The 16,293-nt window shown below is 45.7% G+C and overlaps 1 protein-coding gene across 1 annotated transcript; it reads right to left on the bottom strand.

Annotated features, from left to right (window-relative positions):
- Positions 1 to 375: 375 nt before the first annotated feature.
- Positions 376 to 15,416, bottom strand: TMEM207 (transmembrane protein 207). The gene is made up of 6 exons (XM_052805139.1): positions 15,341 to 15,416; positions 4,394 to 4,494; positions 2,542 to 2,579; positions 2,087 to 2,131; positions 1,498 to 1,640; positions 376 to 521 (listed from the first exon to the last, which is right to left on the bottom strand). Exons 1-6 carry the CDS (start codon positions 15,414 to 15,416, stop codon positions 376 to 378), a joined length of 549 nt encoding a protein of 182 aa, XP_052661099.1.
- Positions 15,417 to 16,293: the final 877 nt, after the last annotated feature.

Here is a 16,293-nt window from a genome sequence, read left to right as displayed (position 1 = left end):
AAGAAGTAACTATCAAGTCATTTATCAACATTTGGTCCTAAAACACATGGGGTTGCACCAGCTCGAGCAGCATTTGAGAGATAAATCTGGAGGCTGAGCCAGAAACCCTGAATACAGGCAGACCTTTGAGGGAGCTTCTCAAAATCCAGAGCCCTATCAAAATGTCAAGTTGAGCTCCTGTGACAGATTCAACACATGCTTTTGGCATTTATTCTGTTGCATTTTGTCTCCCCTTTTAGGTTCAGATGAAATATGTGCTGCTTTTCAGTCTCTTGGCCAACCTGTGGAAAGGGCTGATTTGATCTCACACTACTGTAGCATGACGGAAGATCTCTGAGGAACCAAGTGGAATCGCAGAAAGCCAACATGTGGTGTCTAGAGCTTGTTTTCCTTCATAATATCCTCATAGGATGGAGGCAAATCAGTTCCCCCAAGGCTGAACTGTGGGGCAGGAGAAGACATCTCCACAGTCATGCAGGGGCTTGGAGATCCAGCGAATGGGCACTGAGGCACTTCGCTTGCTGGAAAAAAGCAAAGCTATAGCTGTACAGCAGACAGGAGTGAAGAGCGAGCTTGGGGGTGAGAGGGGTGAGCCTGGGAGGAGCTGCCAAACCGCTTGGAAACAAGAAAGGCATGGATGTAATTTTTGAAACGTGGCATCACAAAGCTTCTCACCACAAACTCCAGATACAAGAAATGAGAACAGAGGAATTTGGGTGGGTTTGGGGTGGGTCCTCCCTGTGGAGACACTGTTCATGACTACCCAGAAAGCAGGCAATACCTCCTCTGGGAAGGGCTTAGTCTAATGACAGAATTAACTTTTTTCTTCTTGGAGGGACTGACATCTGGCCCAGCCTGCTGATGCTGCTGGTAATACTCCAGATCAGTGCTGGGTGCTACACATAGTCATTATAGCCCAGTCCTCAAAAGCCTGGGTGCTCCTGGGGGAAGGCTGAGGGTGGCTACTGCAGTGAACAGCACCCACCAAGCCAACTTTTTGACAGACCCCAAGGTGCATCAGCCAGTTGAGCTGCCTGCTGAGGTGGCTCAAGTAGGCCAGTGCGGTCTTGCCTGAGTAAGAAATACAGGTCACATGTTGGAAGGGGCTGCCTGACGCCAGGCAGTGCCTGTGGCTGCGTATGTAGGGCTGCTGAGTGCCCCAGCACTGAGAAGAAGGTCCCCCACACCTCCAGTGTTAGAGTGGCCAAGCCCCGACTAGGCACTTTTGGGACACACGGACACACAGGGACAGCACTGAGTTCAGCTGAAGGTACCGCTGGGGAAAAGTGGATGTGGCTTGCTTAAGCCCTCCAGTCCATGGTCCGAACATCCCCCCAAGATGCCCGAGCTGGGCACCTCACTGTTCACCAGACACACAGCACTCAGCTGCAGCCTGGCTCCCATTCAAGCCTGGCCGCCTCTTACTGGGCTATGGGTGGGCTACGGGAAGCCTGCCGGGGCCAGCAGGACCTTGCAGCAGGTAGGGAGAGGACTAACCGCAAAAGGCGTCTGAGCTGCTGAGCGCAAAGACGGCCAGGGTGCGTCGGTGGGGGAGGCAGCTCCGCCGTTTCAGCCAGCACTGCAGGCAGCAGCAGATCCCACAGGACAGGAGCAAGGCCAGGAAAAACAACATCAGGAACCTGAGGCAGAGGCAGCAGGGAAGGAACAGTACCATCACCATCTGCGGGCAGCACCAACAGATGGCTGCATGTCTTCATATTAACATATTCGTTAACATCTTTTGCAAATAGCCGTTAAATGTTGCGGTTTCCCCATCAGCGTACTGGACATGATCAAAGTCCCTGGAAACCAATGTCTCAGTGCTGAGTGCTCAGCGCCAAATGCTGGCTGGAAATTCAAACGTTTCTCCCTGAAATCGTTCATCGGTTTTGCCCAGCTCAGTTGTCAGCGTACAGTGAGGAGGATATGGATAAATGATTCCCATTAGTCAGTAAAGACAGAACACAGGGACAGCCCAGGAGCAATGCTCTCTAGCTATCAGTCTCTCTTAATGCCTTTCTCTCTATATATCCATCAAAGAATATTATTTGCCAGTTTTTCCCTCTAAAACAGATCTGAAACTTACCACACATACCAGCTGCTAAAGTTTTCATCGCTCTGCCCAACGCACCTAGCAAGGGAAAAATAAAAGGAACTTGCAGTCCAGCGTGAGGGGACTATACTGGCTCCAACACACGTCAACTAACACAAAGAAAAACATCATCAGTAAGTAGAGGATTGAGAAGTTTTCCTTCATCAAGGGAACCCTATTAAAAGTTTCTCTGGGTAGATGGGAGCAGATGGAGATAATGTACGTGCAACTGGTTTGCCTTTCAACACTGGCATCCACCACCAGCGTTTTTGCTGAAAACCCAAAGAGTTGCCAGCCTCCCTTTCATCTTTTGGAAGAAAAACTAAACGGCTCTTTTCTGGAAGCCCTCATTCCTCTTCCGTGCCAGTGCGCCAGGCAGGAGCACAGCATCCCTGACAGAGCCCGGGGTGGGAGCAGCCATGGGTAAGAAAACGGAGAGCCACACTCACCTCTCGCCAAGCTCACAGTCCAACTCAGATTCTGCTAACTGAAAACACACATGTAAGTCAGAAAGGGCAGATAAGTGTTGGGTTTTTTATAGTTTACCAGTATAATTACTGATCTTAGAGCGGGAAGTGGGAGAGGAAGAGCCTTACAGGTGCCAGCCCCTGCAGGGATGAAAACCTGACTTCTCCCTAGAGACCACAGGGCTGAGCTCTCGCCTCTGCATGTCTCTGGTCTGAGGTAACCTGTATCGAAACCAGGGGATAACCTCACAGAGAGCTTGATAAAGTCAACAGTTTGCAGATAAAAGCTAGGCCAAGGGAAAAGTATTTCTTTTGATGTGAAAGAGGGAAGGACAAGAGCAGGGAGACACAAGCAGGTGTCAGAGACCTGTTTACAGAACTGGGCTTTGCTATTCAGAAATGTCTGCTGAAAATGTCCCATGACCAAATTCTTGGTCTGTAGCTCATTTTCCAGTAGCTAATTGTGAATGTAGCTGTAAATTGGAGCTATTTTGACCAAATGTGTGCCCTGCCCAGCATTTTCCTGTTTTTGGATAGTATGGTGCATCATTCCCAGAGTCAGGTTTCAGGTATTGCAAGTATGTGAACCTGAAACTTGTTTTTCAGGTATATTTTGTACTCTCCGCTCAAGCAAGTTTATTGTTGCAAGCCTTCTTGATCTTAGCCTCAGTTTCAGATTATCTGGGCAAAAAGCAATTGGAGTGGTTCATCAGTATGATTGACTCAAATTCAATACAATTTTTAGCTGATTCACGTTAGGTGTGTTATAACACTTGCCCAACTTTGCTACAAAAAGCTTCAGATCAGGTACACAATTGCAGTAACACTGGGATGCAGAATGAGCAAGATGGAAGAATTTAGATTTATTTCTTGGAGAAAACTATTATAATGTAATTTGTAAATCATTACTTTACTTTGGATTTTGTTCTGCATATACCCAAAACACGGAGAGATTTCTGACTTTTTTTGAGCCAAACTGGAAAGCTCTGTTCTGTAACACAAATTTGTATCAAATATATATAATTGAGAGATCTCATATTACATCTCTAATAAACAGGACTTCTTTGTAAGGATTTTGTTGTGCAAAGCTTGTGTCACTGTAAACAGCAAGAAATCACCCCGCAAATCTCTAACACGTCTGATCCTGTGCACACACTGCCTTTTGGTCCCTAGTTTCACCCGAGGCCTTTAGGTATAATAAGTCTTTCATATAAAACATTACCTATGAAATTTCATGAGCAGTTGAAACCCAAATGAGGAGTAGAGAAAAAGACAGAAGCTTCAGCTATTCCAGATGTGTCCTTTTAAAATTGAGCTAATTTGCCATGTCACACATGCACCCTGGTGCAGAATATTTTAATTTTTTTTCTTGCACTTCAACTAATTATTAGAATAACAGGTCAAAACTAGACAGCTGATTGCTGTGATTACGTGTACCGTGAGTATTCTTCATGGCTGAATGACAACCTCTGGACTCTCTTATCATCCTTCAAACTACCTCAGCAGAGCTACCTTAGCATAGTTAAACTGCAGCAAAGTGCATCTGCTCTGAGGCAATAATCTATCAATGCAGCCAAACATCCACCTGTGCTGCTGACAACCCAGGCTCTTCCATTTCAGTAGCCATAGACAGAATAAAGGATTAAGGCAGTCATGTCTTCTCTGCATTAACTGGAATTGTTGTGAACATTAAATCCTCCCCAAATTTATCAGGTCCTCAAAAAATTCTTCCCCCCAAAATAAAATAGAGCTGATGACTAAATTCTGTAAAAGTTGACATTTCCCACCACAAAATTCCTAAAATCAGCCTGGTCCCAGTGAAGGGTTTCGTTACCTGGAAGAAGGTTAAACACAGAACTCCAGTTCCTGAGGTCCATGAAGCAAAACACAAAGCTCCAGGTCTCTGCATCACTAACAGGAGAAACGTGGGAAGAGCTTTGTTTGCAGCAGTGTTTTACCCTCCGTAATTTGGAGCTTTTAAAACTTCTTTGCACATTGTGCCTTCAGCCAGAAAACACATTACCCAATGGCTTCCCGCACTTCAGAAATTACCGCTAGCCAGGGAACGAATTTGGGTTTGCATGGACACACTCAAATAGCTGCTAGAAGTTAAAGGAACACTAGTTTAAGGTCAGCACCTTGCAGTTGTTTCAGTATTTTCATAGCTGTTCACAAATTCCTGTTGCTGAAACTTAGTTCCATATTAACCCACGGCTGTATTTAACAGGACCTGCTACAAATAAAGAATCACTGGAGACTGTATTGTGAGGCCATGCTTTCATTACATGTTGCCTCCAGCTGCAGTTCTGGCATTACAGAGAAAGCGGAGCTACTTCCAACCATCTCCTACGCACTGTGCCTACCACCTCAAACATGTGCACCAAGGATGAAGGAAAGCCTTCCCAGCCTGAGACAACCACCACCGGCACCTCGACTGCTGTTATGCAGCTGCCAGGGGTTGGTTTGCTAGGAAAATGCATCCGAAAAAACATATATCCCCAATGGTTCTCATAAGGGATACAAAATTTCATTGCACAATATAAGCACCGATTTGATCCTAATGGATACATCCAGATGATGTAGTTAAACAGGGGTGGAAGATGGTTTGCACCATAGCTCTGATCAGCGCAGAACCGACGATCCCTGTTTGTTCAGCAGTCAGTAATAGATTGTCACTGAAGTTTACAGCCCGTGGCTGAAATGCACCATTAACTACGGTTCTTCCAGATTTAACACAAAGGGTGTTGCTGTGAATATGTTTAGCCATCACTCCAGAAGTTAAGCATTATGTTGTGATGCCATTACTTCAGTAATGATTGACAAAACTAAGCTGCTTTTGAGATACACCTCTGTGGCTTTGCTTCAACTAAAAGGTCAGGAAGCCTAAGCAACTCTGATACACATACTCAACACAAGTTTGTTATTTACTGTTAAAGTTTTGCATAAACCCAGTCCAAACCCTGATGTTGTCAAATGTTTACTTTCAGCTCACTACTAATTAAAGGCAAGCCTCTGAAATGATGCCCTCTGAGAAAGCATCTCTCATAATGGTGCTACGTGTATGTGCTACACAATATAAATGGTCTGAATGTGTTGGTGTCCTGGTTCAGACCAATCCTTTTCAATTTTGTTCGACAGTAAATTGCCAAACCAATTTCTTAGCTGTTTTCTTAAAAAAAAAAAAGCTCCTGCAGTATAAAAATGTGCACAGCCTAGCTGGGAACCTTGTGACTTTTACAATTTCAGGCTTCAAAGACATCATCCATCAATGAACTAATTTCAGATTTCTTCCTTTCACAATTACTTCCCTCATGCCAGCAGCCAGGGTACTTCCAATTTAGAGCTACCAAATGGATCATCCCCAGTATTTCAGGGTGCAGGTACCACAGTGAGTTCCTGGTACTGAAAAATAACACATGGCTTTTGTTCTGGGTCTATTTCTAGAAGAAAAGGGGAAGAATTGTATTCTGCCACTGCTCGGCTTCCTGACCTCAAGGCAAACTGAAGTTTTCTGCTGGTTGCTCCCATACAGAGGTTTCAAGTTGTGGTGGCAATTTGTGGAGTCTGTTCCTGTATTCTCAGTAACAATTCAAGAGGAGAGAGAGTTGACTAAGAGGGGGTTCACAAACAGCCCTGTCTTTTGCTTCAGGCATGATCCCAATACTGAAAAGAGCTGCTGCTTCAGCAGGAAAACTCTCCCTGTCCGTGATCTGCTGAGCACCTTGAATACACGAATGTCATAGAAAGCCCCAGCACTTGGTCTTAAGGCAGCCAGGACCCGACACCAAAAGCCCAGAGGAGCTCTGCACCGAAACCCATGGTGGGCTGCGACCCCTCCTGCCTGCTTCCTGCCTACTGCAACGCTGCTGCCTTCGGGGTTTGGCAATACCGAGAGACTCGTCTTCTGGGTAGCTCTGTGTCCGACGGTTATCTCCAGTCTGAGGGATTTTTCTAGGCTTTTTGTCATTCCCCCCACAAGGAGATATATGCACACATATGTATATACATACATGAAAGGTAACACCTGCTCCCTCCTCCTTGTCCACTTACTGGTGAAAAGTTTCGTATCTCTTGCCCCCTCAATCAATTATACCCACCTCGTCAGTGGACTTGGGAAGCTGCTTTCTGATAGATGTTAACTCACGGCCATTAGATTAAAAATCTGTTATTTCCTCGTCATCTTATGTCGTTGCTAGGTGACAAATGCATCTCCCAGGCAGCAACAGGAACTACTGCAACATACAGCAATTTATGATTGTCCATTATCTCTTTGCTTAAAGTGCCTGGTCTTGGGAGGAAGATGTGCAGCTCTAGGATCACCCGAAGGGTGACTTTTAGAGTTGTCACAGAAACCACCTCTGCTGGGGGCTGGCTCTTTCTGGGCTTCATGAGAGGGGATGCAAGACTAGGAGACAGAAGGAATTTGGGAGAAGCTGATTTAAATTGCCAAGTCCAATGGGGCTGAGGTTGGATTAGGGGTCTGAATTTCAGGAACTGATCTCATTCTTGTGTGTATGTGCACTAGAAGTGATGGCCTTTGCTGTCTTCAGTGTCATACAATAATTTTCAGTCATGCTTTTGGTTTGAGCCAAAGTTTCAGGGAACACCCTGGGGACCTCTGGATTCTGGTAAGAGTGGGAGGGAATTTACTGGCAAACAGGAGCCCACACAGAGCCCCTGGCAGCTCATAAGCACAGCTAGATGTTTAAACCTGTTTAAAGCTCTTCCTTAGCTGCCTTCAGAGCATTTGGTGGCTGCTGAAGATGACTTTTGGGAAAGCAATCACCTTGCTAAGCTCTGACCAGCCTCCCAGTACAGTCCACAATGGGACTGTGGAAGACTTTTCCAGAAAGCGAGCAAGAAAGGAGAGTGGCAGGAGGAGAGGTGGGACAGACACAGGGAAGGACATAGGACAGGATGGAGAATACAGAGATGTGATGTGGAAGGGAGACAAGGAAAGGCAGGGCAGCCCTGCTCTCTACGTTAAGGTTGACTGTCAAGAGTTAACTAAGCATGTGTTGGCTTTTTTATGTCGCAGTGTTTTCACAACACTACAACAATCAATTTTTCCTCCAGTCTAAGTCCACTGGGAGCTCTCCCCTACTCAACTTCACCACTGTGGCTGGCTCAGTCTTTACTTTTGCAGCTGCATCCTTGGTGTCTGGGCTCAGCCAGGCTGCAATCATCCCTCCTGGCCTGTCCTGGGAAGACTCACGGCAGGTAAATTGAGTTTAGCCAAAGAGAACAGTAACAGGGAGGACTGAGGATCGAATGTTGCTTCTCTGTAACAGGAGAACTAAAGCAGCTTTGGTCTCATCCTCACAAAAAGAAAGCTGCAAGGAGCTGCTTGCTCCCTACAAACACACTGAGATGAATAAATGCAACGCCGGGGGGGGAGCTATTTAAGCTAATGGACAGTTCTGGCATGGGAACAAATGGGAGCAAACTGGACACGAATAAATTGAGACTGGAAATGCAAAGAAGGTTCACCCCATCCGGAGCACTGAGGTTGTGCAGCAGCTTGTCTGTGGGAGGAGCGTGGGCATGAAACCAAACAGTTCCTGGGATGGAAGTCATCCAGCTCCCACAGGGGATGTAACCACTTCAGCAGGACTTGCTGACCCAGAGAGTCCTTTCCCACCCCATGGAAACCGCTCCAGTTGGTCCTTGGACCCTCAAACCCATCTGAATGTACAGGAGGCAGCCGAGGCAGCCCCAGGCTTGCGTGAGCAAGGAAGGATGAACTCTTTAAAACAAGCCTCGGTAGAGCTGGCACAGCCTGTTGTCTTTCAACAGGATTATAACTACTTGCTGCTCACTGATGAATACAGCCCTTTGTGAGCCTGTGCAGGGACGTGCTGCACAGGGGGAAGGAAAGACTCTGGGCACTGATTTAAATGAGTGCAAACAAGGATGACATTGTTCTGCTGCATCCTCCCCAGGAGCAAGGCTTTGCAGGTCACCCTCGGGTCTGAGGCAACTGCAGCTACCTCCGCTGCTTCGGATGGTCCAGAGAGCCCTTTTGTTTGTCTTGGCATATCAGTAGGGAAAATCCAGCAGAGAATGGGGTCAGTGAAGCCTTATGCCTGGCAGAAAGCCAAAGGAAAAGGAATCTTATTTTAGGTTAGTTATTTGTGAAAGGGTTTTCTCCTATATGTGTGTGTATATCCCAGACTGAGAACTACAGAAAAGTGCCTACAATACATAGGTGTTCATGGAGTCCTCAAATCCTTAAATCACACATTCATGGGAAGTCAAAACTTTAAACTATCCACAGAATAAAGTCCACCGAACTGTGGAGAAATTGCTATGAATTGTCCAAATACCCCTGTTCCAACCCTATAATGAACACCTGAAATAGATACTGCAACAACTGAAATATTGAGCATACATTAAAGGATTTAGGCAGGAGCTTCGTTGCTCTGGAATTCACAGGGAGAAGCAACTTTGAGAAGCGCACCTTTCAAGCAAGTGTCTTGTGTATGCTGACAACTCTGGTACTGACTCTGCTGTCACCATTAAAAACAGAAAACAGCGTGCAGTCTTTTATGGAGAGCTGTGTCGTGGTGGGGCAATGGGAAGCTGAAAGAATTTAGAGAAGTGGTTTGGGGTTTTTCCCCTCCCTCTAAGTTGCATTTTGTTTTGAAAACTTAAGTTGGATCCTAAAAAAAAAGTGACAAATTAACAGTATTTGGGCTAAGCCTAGCAGCTGTTTGGTTCTATGGGAGAATTCAGAGCTCAGAATTACATTAAGATGTACTGCACCTGAGGAATAAATGGTAGTTTGGCTTCCCTGATTTCTGGCTTGGACATTAGGACTTGAGATAATTCTCAGCTCTGTCATTGACTTGACTTCCCACATAGCCACGAAACTCTGTGTATTACAGCCCACCTGGAAAAAGAGTGTAAGAGATCTTTCATCTCACAAGCTCTCCAGATAGGCAGTGTACCTCCCACAGAGCATGTCAGAAATCAGTTCAAAGGGCTGGATAACCCTCAAGACATGAGGAACAGAAAGGCAGAATTAAGGATAAAGCTGATAAAATTAAAAGCAGCTTGAATAAAGAGAAAGATGAAGTATACCAGAAATACAGTCAAAGTAATCACCAGCAGAAATTTTCCCCTTTGTTTTTTTTAATGTGAAATTGAAGCTGATTACAGCTACTTGAATCCTGAAGCCTGCTGCTGTTTCTTTGTGCTCAAACAGGTCCTCTTACTTTTAATCAGTTAAAATTTTATTTGTATTTTAATCATTAGAAATTATATTTGGGTTTTAATTCTTTTTCTTAATTTCACTTCTTTTTTCGTTACTCTGTTGCCAGGAGCTAAGAAATTACAGTTAAAAAATTAAATGTCTTTTGTATTTTAATCCCTGTAATTTACTTAGCTGCTGGATATAAAAAGACAAAAGGAGAATAAATTGCTTGAAAGCAGATAGAGGCTTCATTTTCCCCTGCCTTTGAGTTACTGATATCACATTGGACACCACATGGGAGGTTTTGGCTGAGAAATTAGCATGAGAATATCTGGCACATCCTGAAACACATTTTCAAGTCAATTTTCCAGGCAGAACCACTTAGCAATGAACGCTGAAATACATCACACTGCCGGTCATTATCAGCTGGCACATGCGCTACTTCGCCAAGAAACCCCGTGGTCTGGGGGTTACCTCTGCAAGAGGGGCCACATGGGTACACAGACACATACGTGCCTCTTGGTGCCTCCTGCAACACCCAGACCCCAGGTACCAAAGGCTTGATGTGCTGTGCCCTTAAGTGAAGACACCTGCTAACATTTCAGCCTAAGGCCTCCTCGGATTTTCCAAATACCTATTGACCATTGCCACAGTTGATTGCTTGTAGCCTTACCTTGCATGTTGAGTTCTTGCCAGTTGCCCTTTATGGGTTTATTTTGAATTGTTGGGAGCCTCAGGTGCAGCCTGTCCTCTGCCAAGCACCCCCAGCCCACCTGGGCTCCAGGCAGGGAAGAGCAGTTATTTCAGACCCTCATTTCTTGCAGGCAGTCAGCTCAGGACAGGCTGCAGCCAAATGCCCACATGCCCAGAATTAGGGAGTGCTCATATCAGCATTTATGGATTCAGGAAACACAGCATCAGCAGGCTGCACTCTAACTTTCCTCTTGTGACAGGTAAAAAGCTAAATGCTCTGCCTGGGAACATGGCGAGTTGCTGCTTGGGGTGAGAAGCTGTGTACCCACCTGCCTTGTGCTCCCCAAGCATGCTGCAGCAGCATAGGTGGGATCAGGGTAGGGAAAAGACAAGGAGGCTCCCCTGGGTTTACTCCCCCTCCACATCAGCCTCCAGAGCCCTGCAGCACAGCTAGGATGCCCTCTGGCCACCTAGCTCAGCTCACCTCACCTCCTCTCCAGGCTGGTGCCAGGGTGCAAAACACTGGCTGGAAGACCAGATGGAGAGCTTACATCTACCTCCCTGCTCTGCAGAAGTTTGCTGCATGTATAAACAGACAGAGAGAGAGATAGGGGATTCTTCCAGGGCAGACAGGGATCGCAAATAAGGCCACGCAAGAGGCATGCTTGGCATAGCCCTTTCTCCCTTTTGCAAATCCCCCACCAGCTTTACTGTTTCACTTAATCTCCCAGTTTTATATCTTTGCCTGGTAATATGTCTGAAGAACACACTCCCATTTTTAAATTCAACCTATTCAAACAGCCAGGCTCTCCACATTTCTTTCTTTTAACCTGCCCCTTAAAACTCACCCTTTGATTTCCCCATTGACTCCTGCTTCTGCTCCCTCAATTTCTCTCTGGCTAAGCACCATTGTCCTAGCAACCTGCATCTTCCCAAGCTCATCTCCCTTCCCTAGAGGTCCAGCCCAAATTCACCAGAAAATTTTACCTTACCCTGAAGCAGGTTTTTATAATCCCTCCATCTCCCACAGGTCTTTGCAGCTCTGGAAGCAAAAGGTGCAAACACTCAGAACTGCCCTTAAAACAGGTGAGGGTGGTTATGTAGGATTTATTCAACAGGAGAGGAAAATTATCTTTCCCCCCCCCATTTACTCTGATGATAATCTCCCTCTTCTAAAGCAAACAAACTCCAACTGGCTACTTCCGTAAACTCTTTCCTTGTATTTGCAGGGGATTTTTTTGTGCTGGAACAGCACTTAGGTGTGCAGAGTGCTAAGGGCTGTATAAATGTAAGGCTCCTGATATGCATGAAAGTCTGGATGTCAGAGAAGTGACACTCTTCTCACTTCCACTTGGGTAGCAATCAGCATTAGATATGGATCTATTTTTTAAACCTCCCCATTCTTACAAGGTATTACTCCTGTACCACCTCTCTCTGAGTCTCCCCAGTGTGCTACGGACATCAGTTAGCCCCAATCCTATGAGAGATGAAGAAAATATTTAGCTTACGTTGCCTCTTGTGATGCTTGGGCATGGTGTTTGAGTGACAGAACAGAGTCTTCCAGGGTCTTGGTGGCAATGCTGGGGCTGGAACCCAGGAGTGCTGAGGTTCAACTGTGTTAAGTATCGTAGCTTGCACACCTAAAAGGTATCCCTGAGGAAGGCTTTCTAGAGGAATGTCCTCGGAGCAACAGAGCAACACCAGTACAAACACTGAAAATCACAGCTCAGACACCCACCTCATCTCCTGTGCACAGACCTCATCTTCCTTGAGGTTCTCATCCATGCTTTCATGCTTTCCTTACTCTTGCAAGCCCTCGTGTCAGGGACAGAAAGAATGAGCCTAATCCTGCAAGACGCAGAGTTCCCACTGCCTGCAGGCAGGGTGGATGGTGCTGGGGTGTCCTCGGGGTGAAACCCGGGCACTCCGTTCCTGCTGGGAAGGATGTTGCACCAGGGGCCCAACACTGCACTGGCTATGGCTAGTGAGAGCATAGTGGGCCCTGAATGGAGCACAACCATCTGTGAATTTACTATTCCTTCTCAAATGCTAATTAGTTATTTACATAAAACTTTGGAACATTTTAATTAGCTGCGTTAATTTAGAATTCACAAAAAGAGAGCTATAAAAGTCTATTATATGGGACGCTTATTCAAATGAAGCTTGAAATGGCACATGGTGATGTACTCACAAATCTCCTGCCAACACAGTGAGAAAAAAGAGAGGGTGGCCAGGCTTTGAGTGAGGCAGCAAGGAGGCTGGCATTTCTGCTGCACTGGGTAAAGCTGAGAAGCCGCTCCTGGTTAGGGAGATGGTCATTTCCCACTGAAGGTCTCAGCTTGACAGCCCCAGACTCACGTTGTCCCAACATCGTTGTATTTGATGTGTCCTCATCCTCAAGGGACCATTAACACTTCTCTCTTTTCTACTGGTCAGCTATTTTTTCCTGAATTTGTAGGAAGTCACTGTTATGTTCGGGTTGATTTGAGATGATTCAAATCAGACTAAAAATGGTCAGCAGTTTGTGGAGCCACAGGAATGAGATGGCTGGACATTGGTCCATTGGTCATATGATCACGCTACCCTGTTTCTCTAGGAGATTAGGTGATGCAAACAAATACACTTCCAGTATGGACTTGCCAGGTGGGCTATAAGCTCCCCTTGGGCTGCTTCATAAGTCTTTGCCATTCAGCTCAAGCCCTGGGATGGGCACCACAAGGCAGAAAACCTCCCTCCTGCTCTGTGCAGGCTGTGACAGCATGCCCAGACATCGTTCCTCTGGCATCCCACCTGTGGTTACTCTGCCTGCACTGGCAATAAAGGCAAAGTGTGCTGGTCCTGCCTCAGTTGGACCTTTATTCTCAAGGCAGGTGGAGAAGGACTTTCTTTTACCAAGTTCTTCCTTTCCTTGGCACTAAATTCAATTAAAGCAAAGCTGCCTGAATGTGGCTAGACTGATAACTCTGTAAATCCATCCATCTCAAGTTGTTACAGAATCTAAATTACACCATCACCATTAATCCCAAGACAGAGAAATGCCCAAGCAGCTATATAAAATAAGAGACACTCTGTTCTAAGATTTCATCTGGCAGGGAAAATTGTTTTCTATATAAAATACAGCACACGTTACCTCTTGAGGTTAAAGACTTGATTCAATAAATCTAGAATTACTCCAAGTGTACTTTTACATGGAAGCTGTCTTCCTTGAAGGAAGGTAAGTTCCAGCATCACACCCAGTTGTGACAGAGCTGTTGTCTGCCTGAATAGCTTGAGGACAGCTTGGAGCGAAGGAAACACAATGCTATATCCAAAATGTTACAAACAGAATCATGGGTGGTGACATTAAAAGCGAGAGGGAGCCACAAACTCTTCTCTGCTCCATGACAAAGCGCCTGCGGCTCACAAGAAGTCTAGAAATATTTTTATTTCATTTTCTAAAAATCAGCAGAACAGTAGGAACATTGCACTGAAACAGATCCACTCCACTAAAATCAATGGGTCAGCTGGGCTTCCTGTACTACTTTGATGACCCATAGTCTGGCGTTTTGCAGGCTGTTGGGCAAATAATGCTAGAAAGATTGTGTTTTCAAATAAGAAAGAAGGTTTTGGCTGCATAGTCTGCATGGGCATCTATTACTCTGCACAGATACTGGAAAATGTAAGTCATTGTTCACAGCAGGGAAAGATCAAAGAGGACTGTCACAAGGGGCAAGAGGTGACTATCAGAGCAAATGACCTGTTCATTAGTCTATGGGTTACGCTTGCAGAATAAGAAGCAGGGATAAGTCCTGCTATAAAACCTCTTATGAAGGGGAGTGGAGAACATGTAAAGTTCAGCTCTGTGTTGTCTGGGAAAGCAGGTGGACCATTTAACCTAAGGATGGACTAGTTCATCTGCAGATGGGATAACTAACCTGGAGGTGGCTGCTTCCCTCTCTGTCTTTGGCTTCAGGGGAAAGGATTTGTGCACAGCTCAAGCCTGTGCAATCCCATTGGAGTAGATGTGTTGATTTGATGGAGGCCAGCCTGGGATTGTTGTTTCAGTCTTTATCAAAGATGAAGAGCCTGAAGATACTTTGAGAATCACTGCCACCATCAAGGCAAATTGGAAATATTCTCTGGGCAAGAATTTGCTTGATAGCAACAACAGAAGGGAATGAAGCTAGAAGGCACTGGCAGCCAACTGGCAGGTAGTTCATGGGTATCAAATCCTTTAATCCAACCTTTTAAAGCCCATCAAAAGATTTTACAGCCAGTATATAAATGCCCCGTGAAATACAAGGCTGCTGGAAATTATTGAGGACAAGAGCCAAGCACAATTCAGAAAGAAATTGGACATCACCATGGAAAAGGAGAATTTGTAGAACAATGAAGTATTTTTTGGAAAGCCTTTCCATTTTGATGCATAAACTACATTCACACTAACAGAGGTGCAGAGGAAACATAACTCATAATTACTCTCTTACTTTCCTCTGGCCATAGTGGGAGCCAGGACACCAGAACTGTGCTCAGCAGAGCAGTTCCTATTTCCAATTTTGAGCTCTTGCTGTTTATTCAGAGCTCGCCCACTGACCCATCTTCCTGCCACAAACTGGTTAAGTGCACATGTCAGAAGGACTGCCTGCAATATAAAGCAATCGGTGAAAAGAAAAAGGGAGGGTATAAAACAAGTAGATTTTGCTAGTAACTTCACTGTGAAGGAGCTGGAAGTCACGGCAGGACAGCAGCACATGTCAGGATAGTCCAGAGGAAAGCCATGGAAATGGTTGGGGAGCTCAGCCCAGAAAATGCACCTGGAGCTTTGCGTTGGCCTGAGCGTTGATCCCCTTCTCCAGGTATATAAAGGCAGGCTCCCAGGGTTGGCTGGGAAAGGTAGGCACAGCATCACCTCACCGTGCACGAGGTCCACCCCAAACCTCATTCCTACCACCCCCACCCCTCCCAGGTCTGTCTCAGCATTGCCCGACATGACAGCCTACATGGAGGACCAGCTCGTAGGAGGCAAGGACACGGTGCCTCGCCCTCTGAGTGGAGGGAGCGGGGTCTCTCTCATCACCAAAAAATGAATAGGCTTGGTCTCAATGTCTTCCACCTGCTGGATTCAAACTGTGGTTTTAACTAAACTGAGAAGAAAAAGACAGAGGAGGAATGATAAAACAGGGTTTGGGGTGTGGAGGTTGTGGTTTTGTTTTGTTTATAAGTTCAGTATCTTGTGAACAAAGAAAAGAGGAACAGCATGGCAGAAACCGGTGCTGGAGAGCATTGGTCCATAGCATCAGGGCCAGGGGTGTTAGGAGATGATGTCCCAGCGCCCGATGGCTGGCCTGTGCCTCCAGTGACAGCTTTGCCATCTCCCAGGCTGGCCAGGAGTCCCCAGGGCTGAAGACAGGGTGAGAAGAAGAGCTTTAACAAAGGGGTAGATCTTTCCTCGCCAGCTGGGCAGGGTGAGTAGATCTAACTTTACACTTAATCAGAAAACAGTTTTGCAAAGCTTGTGTACTGAGGTGATGAAGAATTGCACTTGGCAGATAGCAAACGCACATCGCATCCCGTAAATCTTTCCTAAAAGGGCATCACAAATTAATCTCTCTGCTGGAGTTCTTAATTTTTTTTAGAGCATCATTTATCAATTTAATTTAACATTACTTCAGTTGCTAAGGAGCCATGATTGGACACCTCCACCAAACAGGTTTGAACACTAATGCCTGGTCATCTAATTGGAAAATATTAAAAAAATCAAGCTGAAGTCTACCCTCTCTAGCCACACTGCACACAGAGACATGGAAATGTTCCCTATTATATATAATAGCACTGTTTATTAGTCAAGACTTGTAATTGTTGGAGAG

Source organism: Harpia harpyja, chromosome 12, assembly GCF_026419915.1.
Source record: "Harpia harpyja isolate bHarHar1 chromosome 12, bHarHar1 primary haplotype, whole genome shotgun sequence".
NCBI lineage: Eukaryota > Metazoa > Chordata > Aves > Accipitriformes > Accipitridae > Harpia > Harpia harpyja.
The sequence above is the reverse complement of the archived record's forward strand: the minus strand, read 5'-3'. Positions and strand labels throughout refer to the sequence as shown.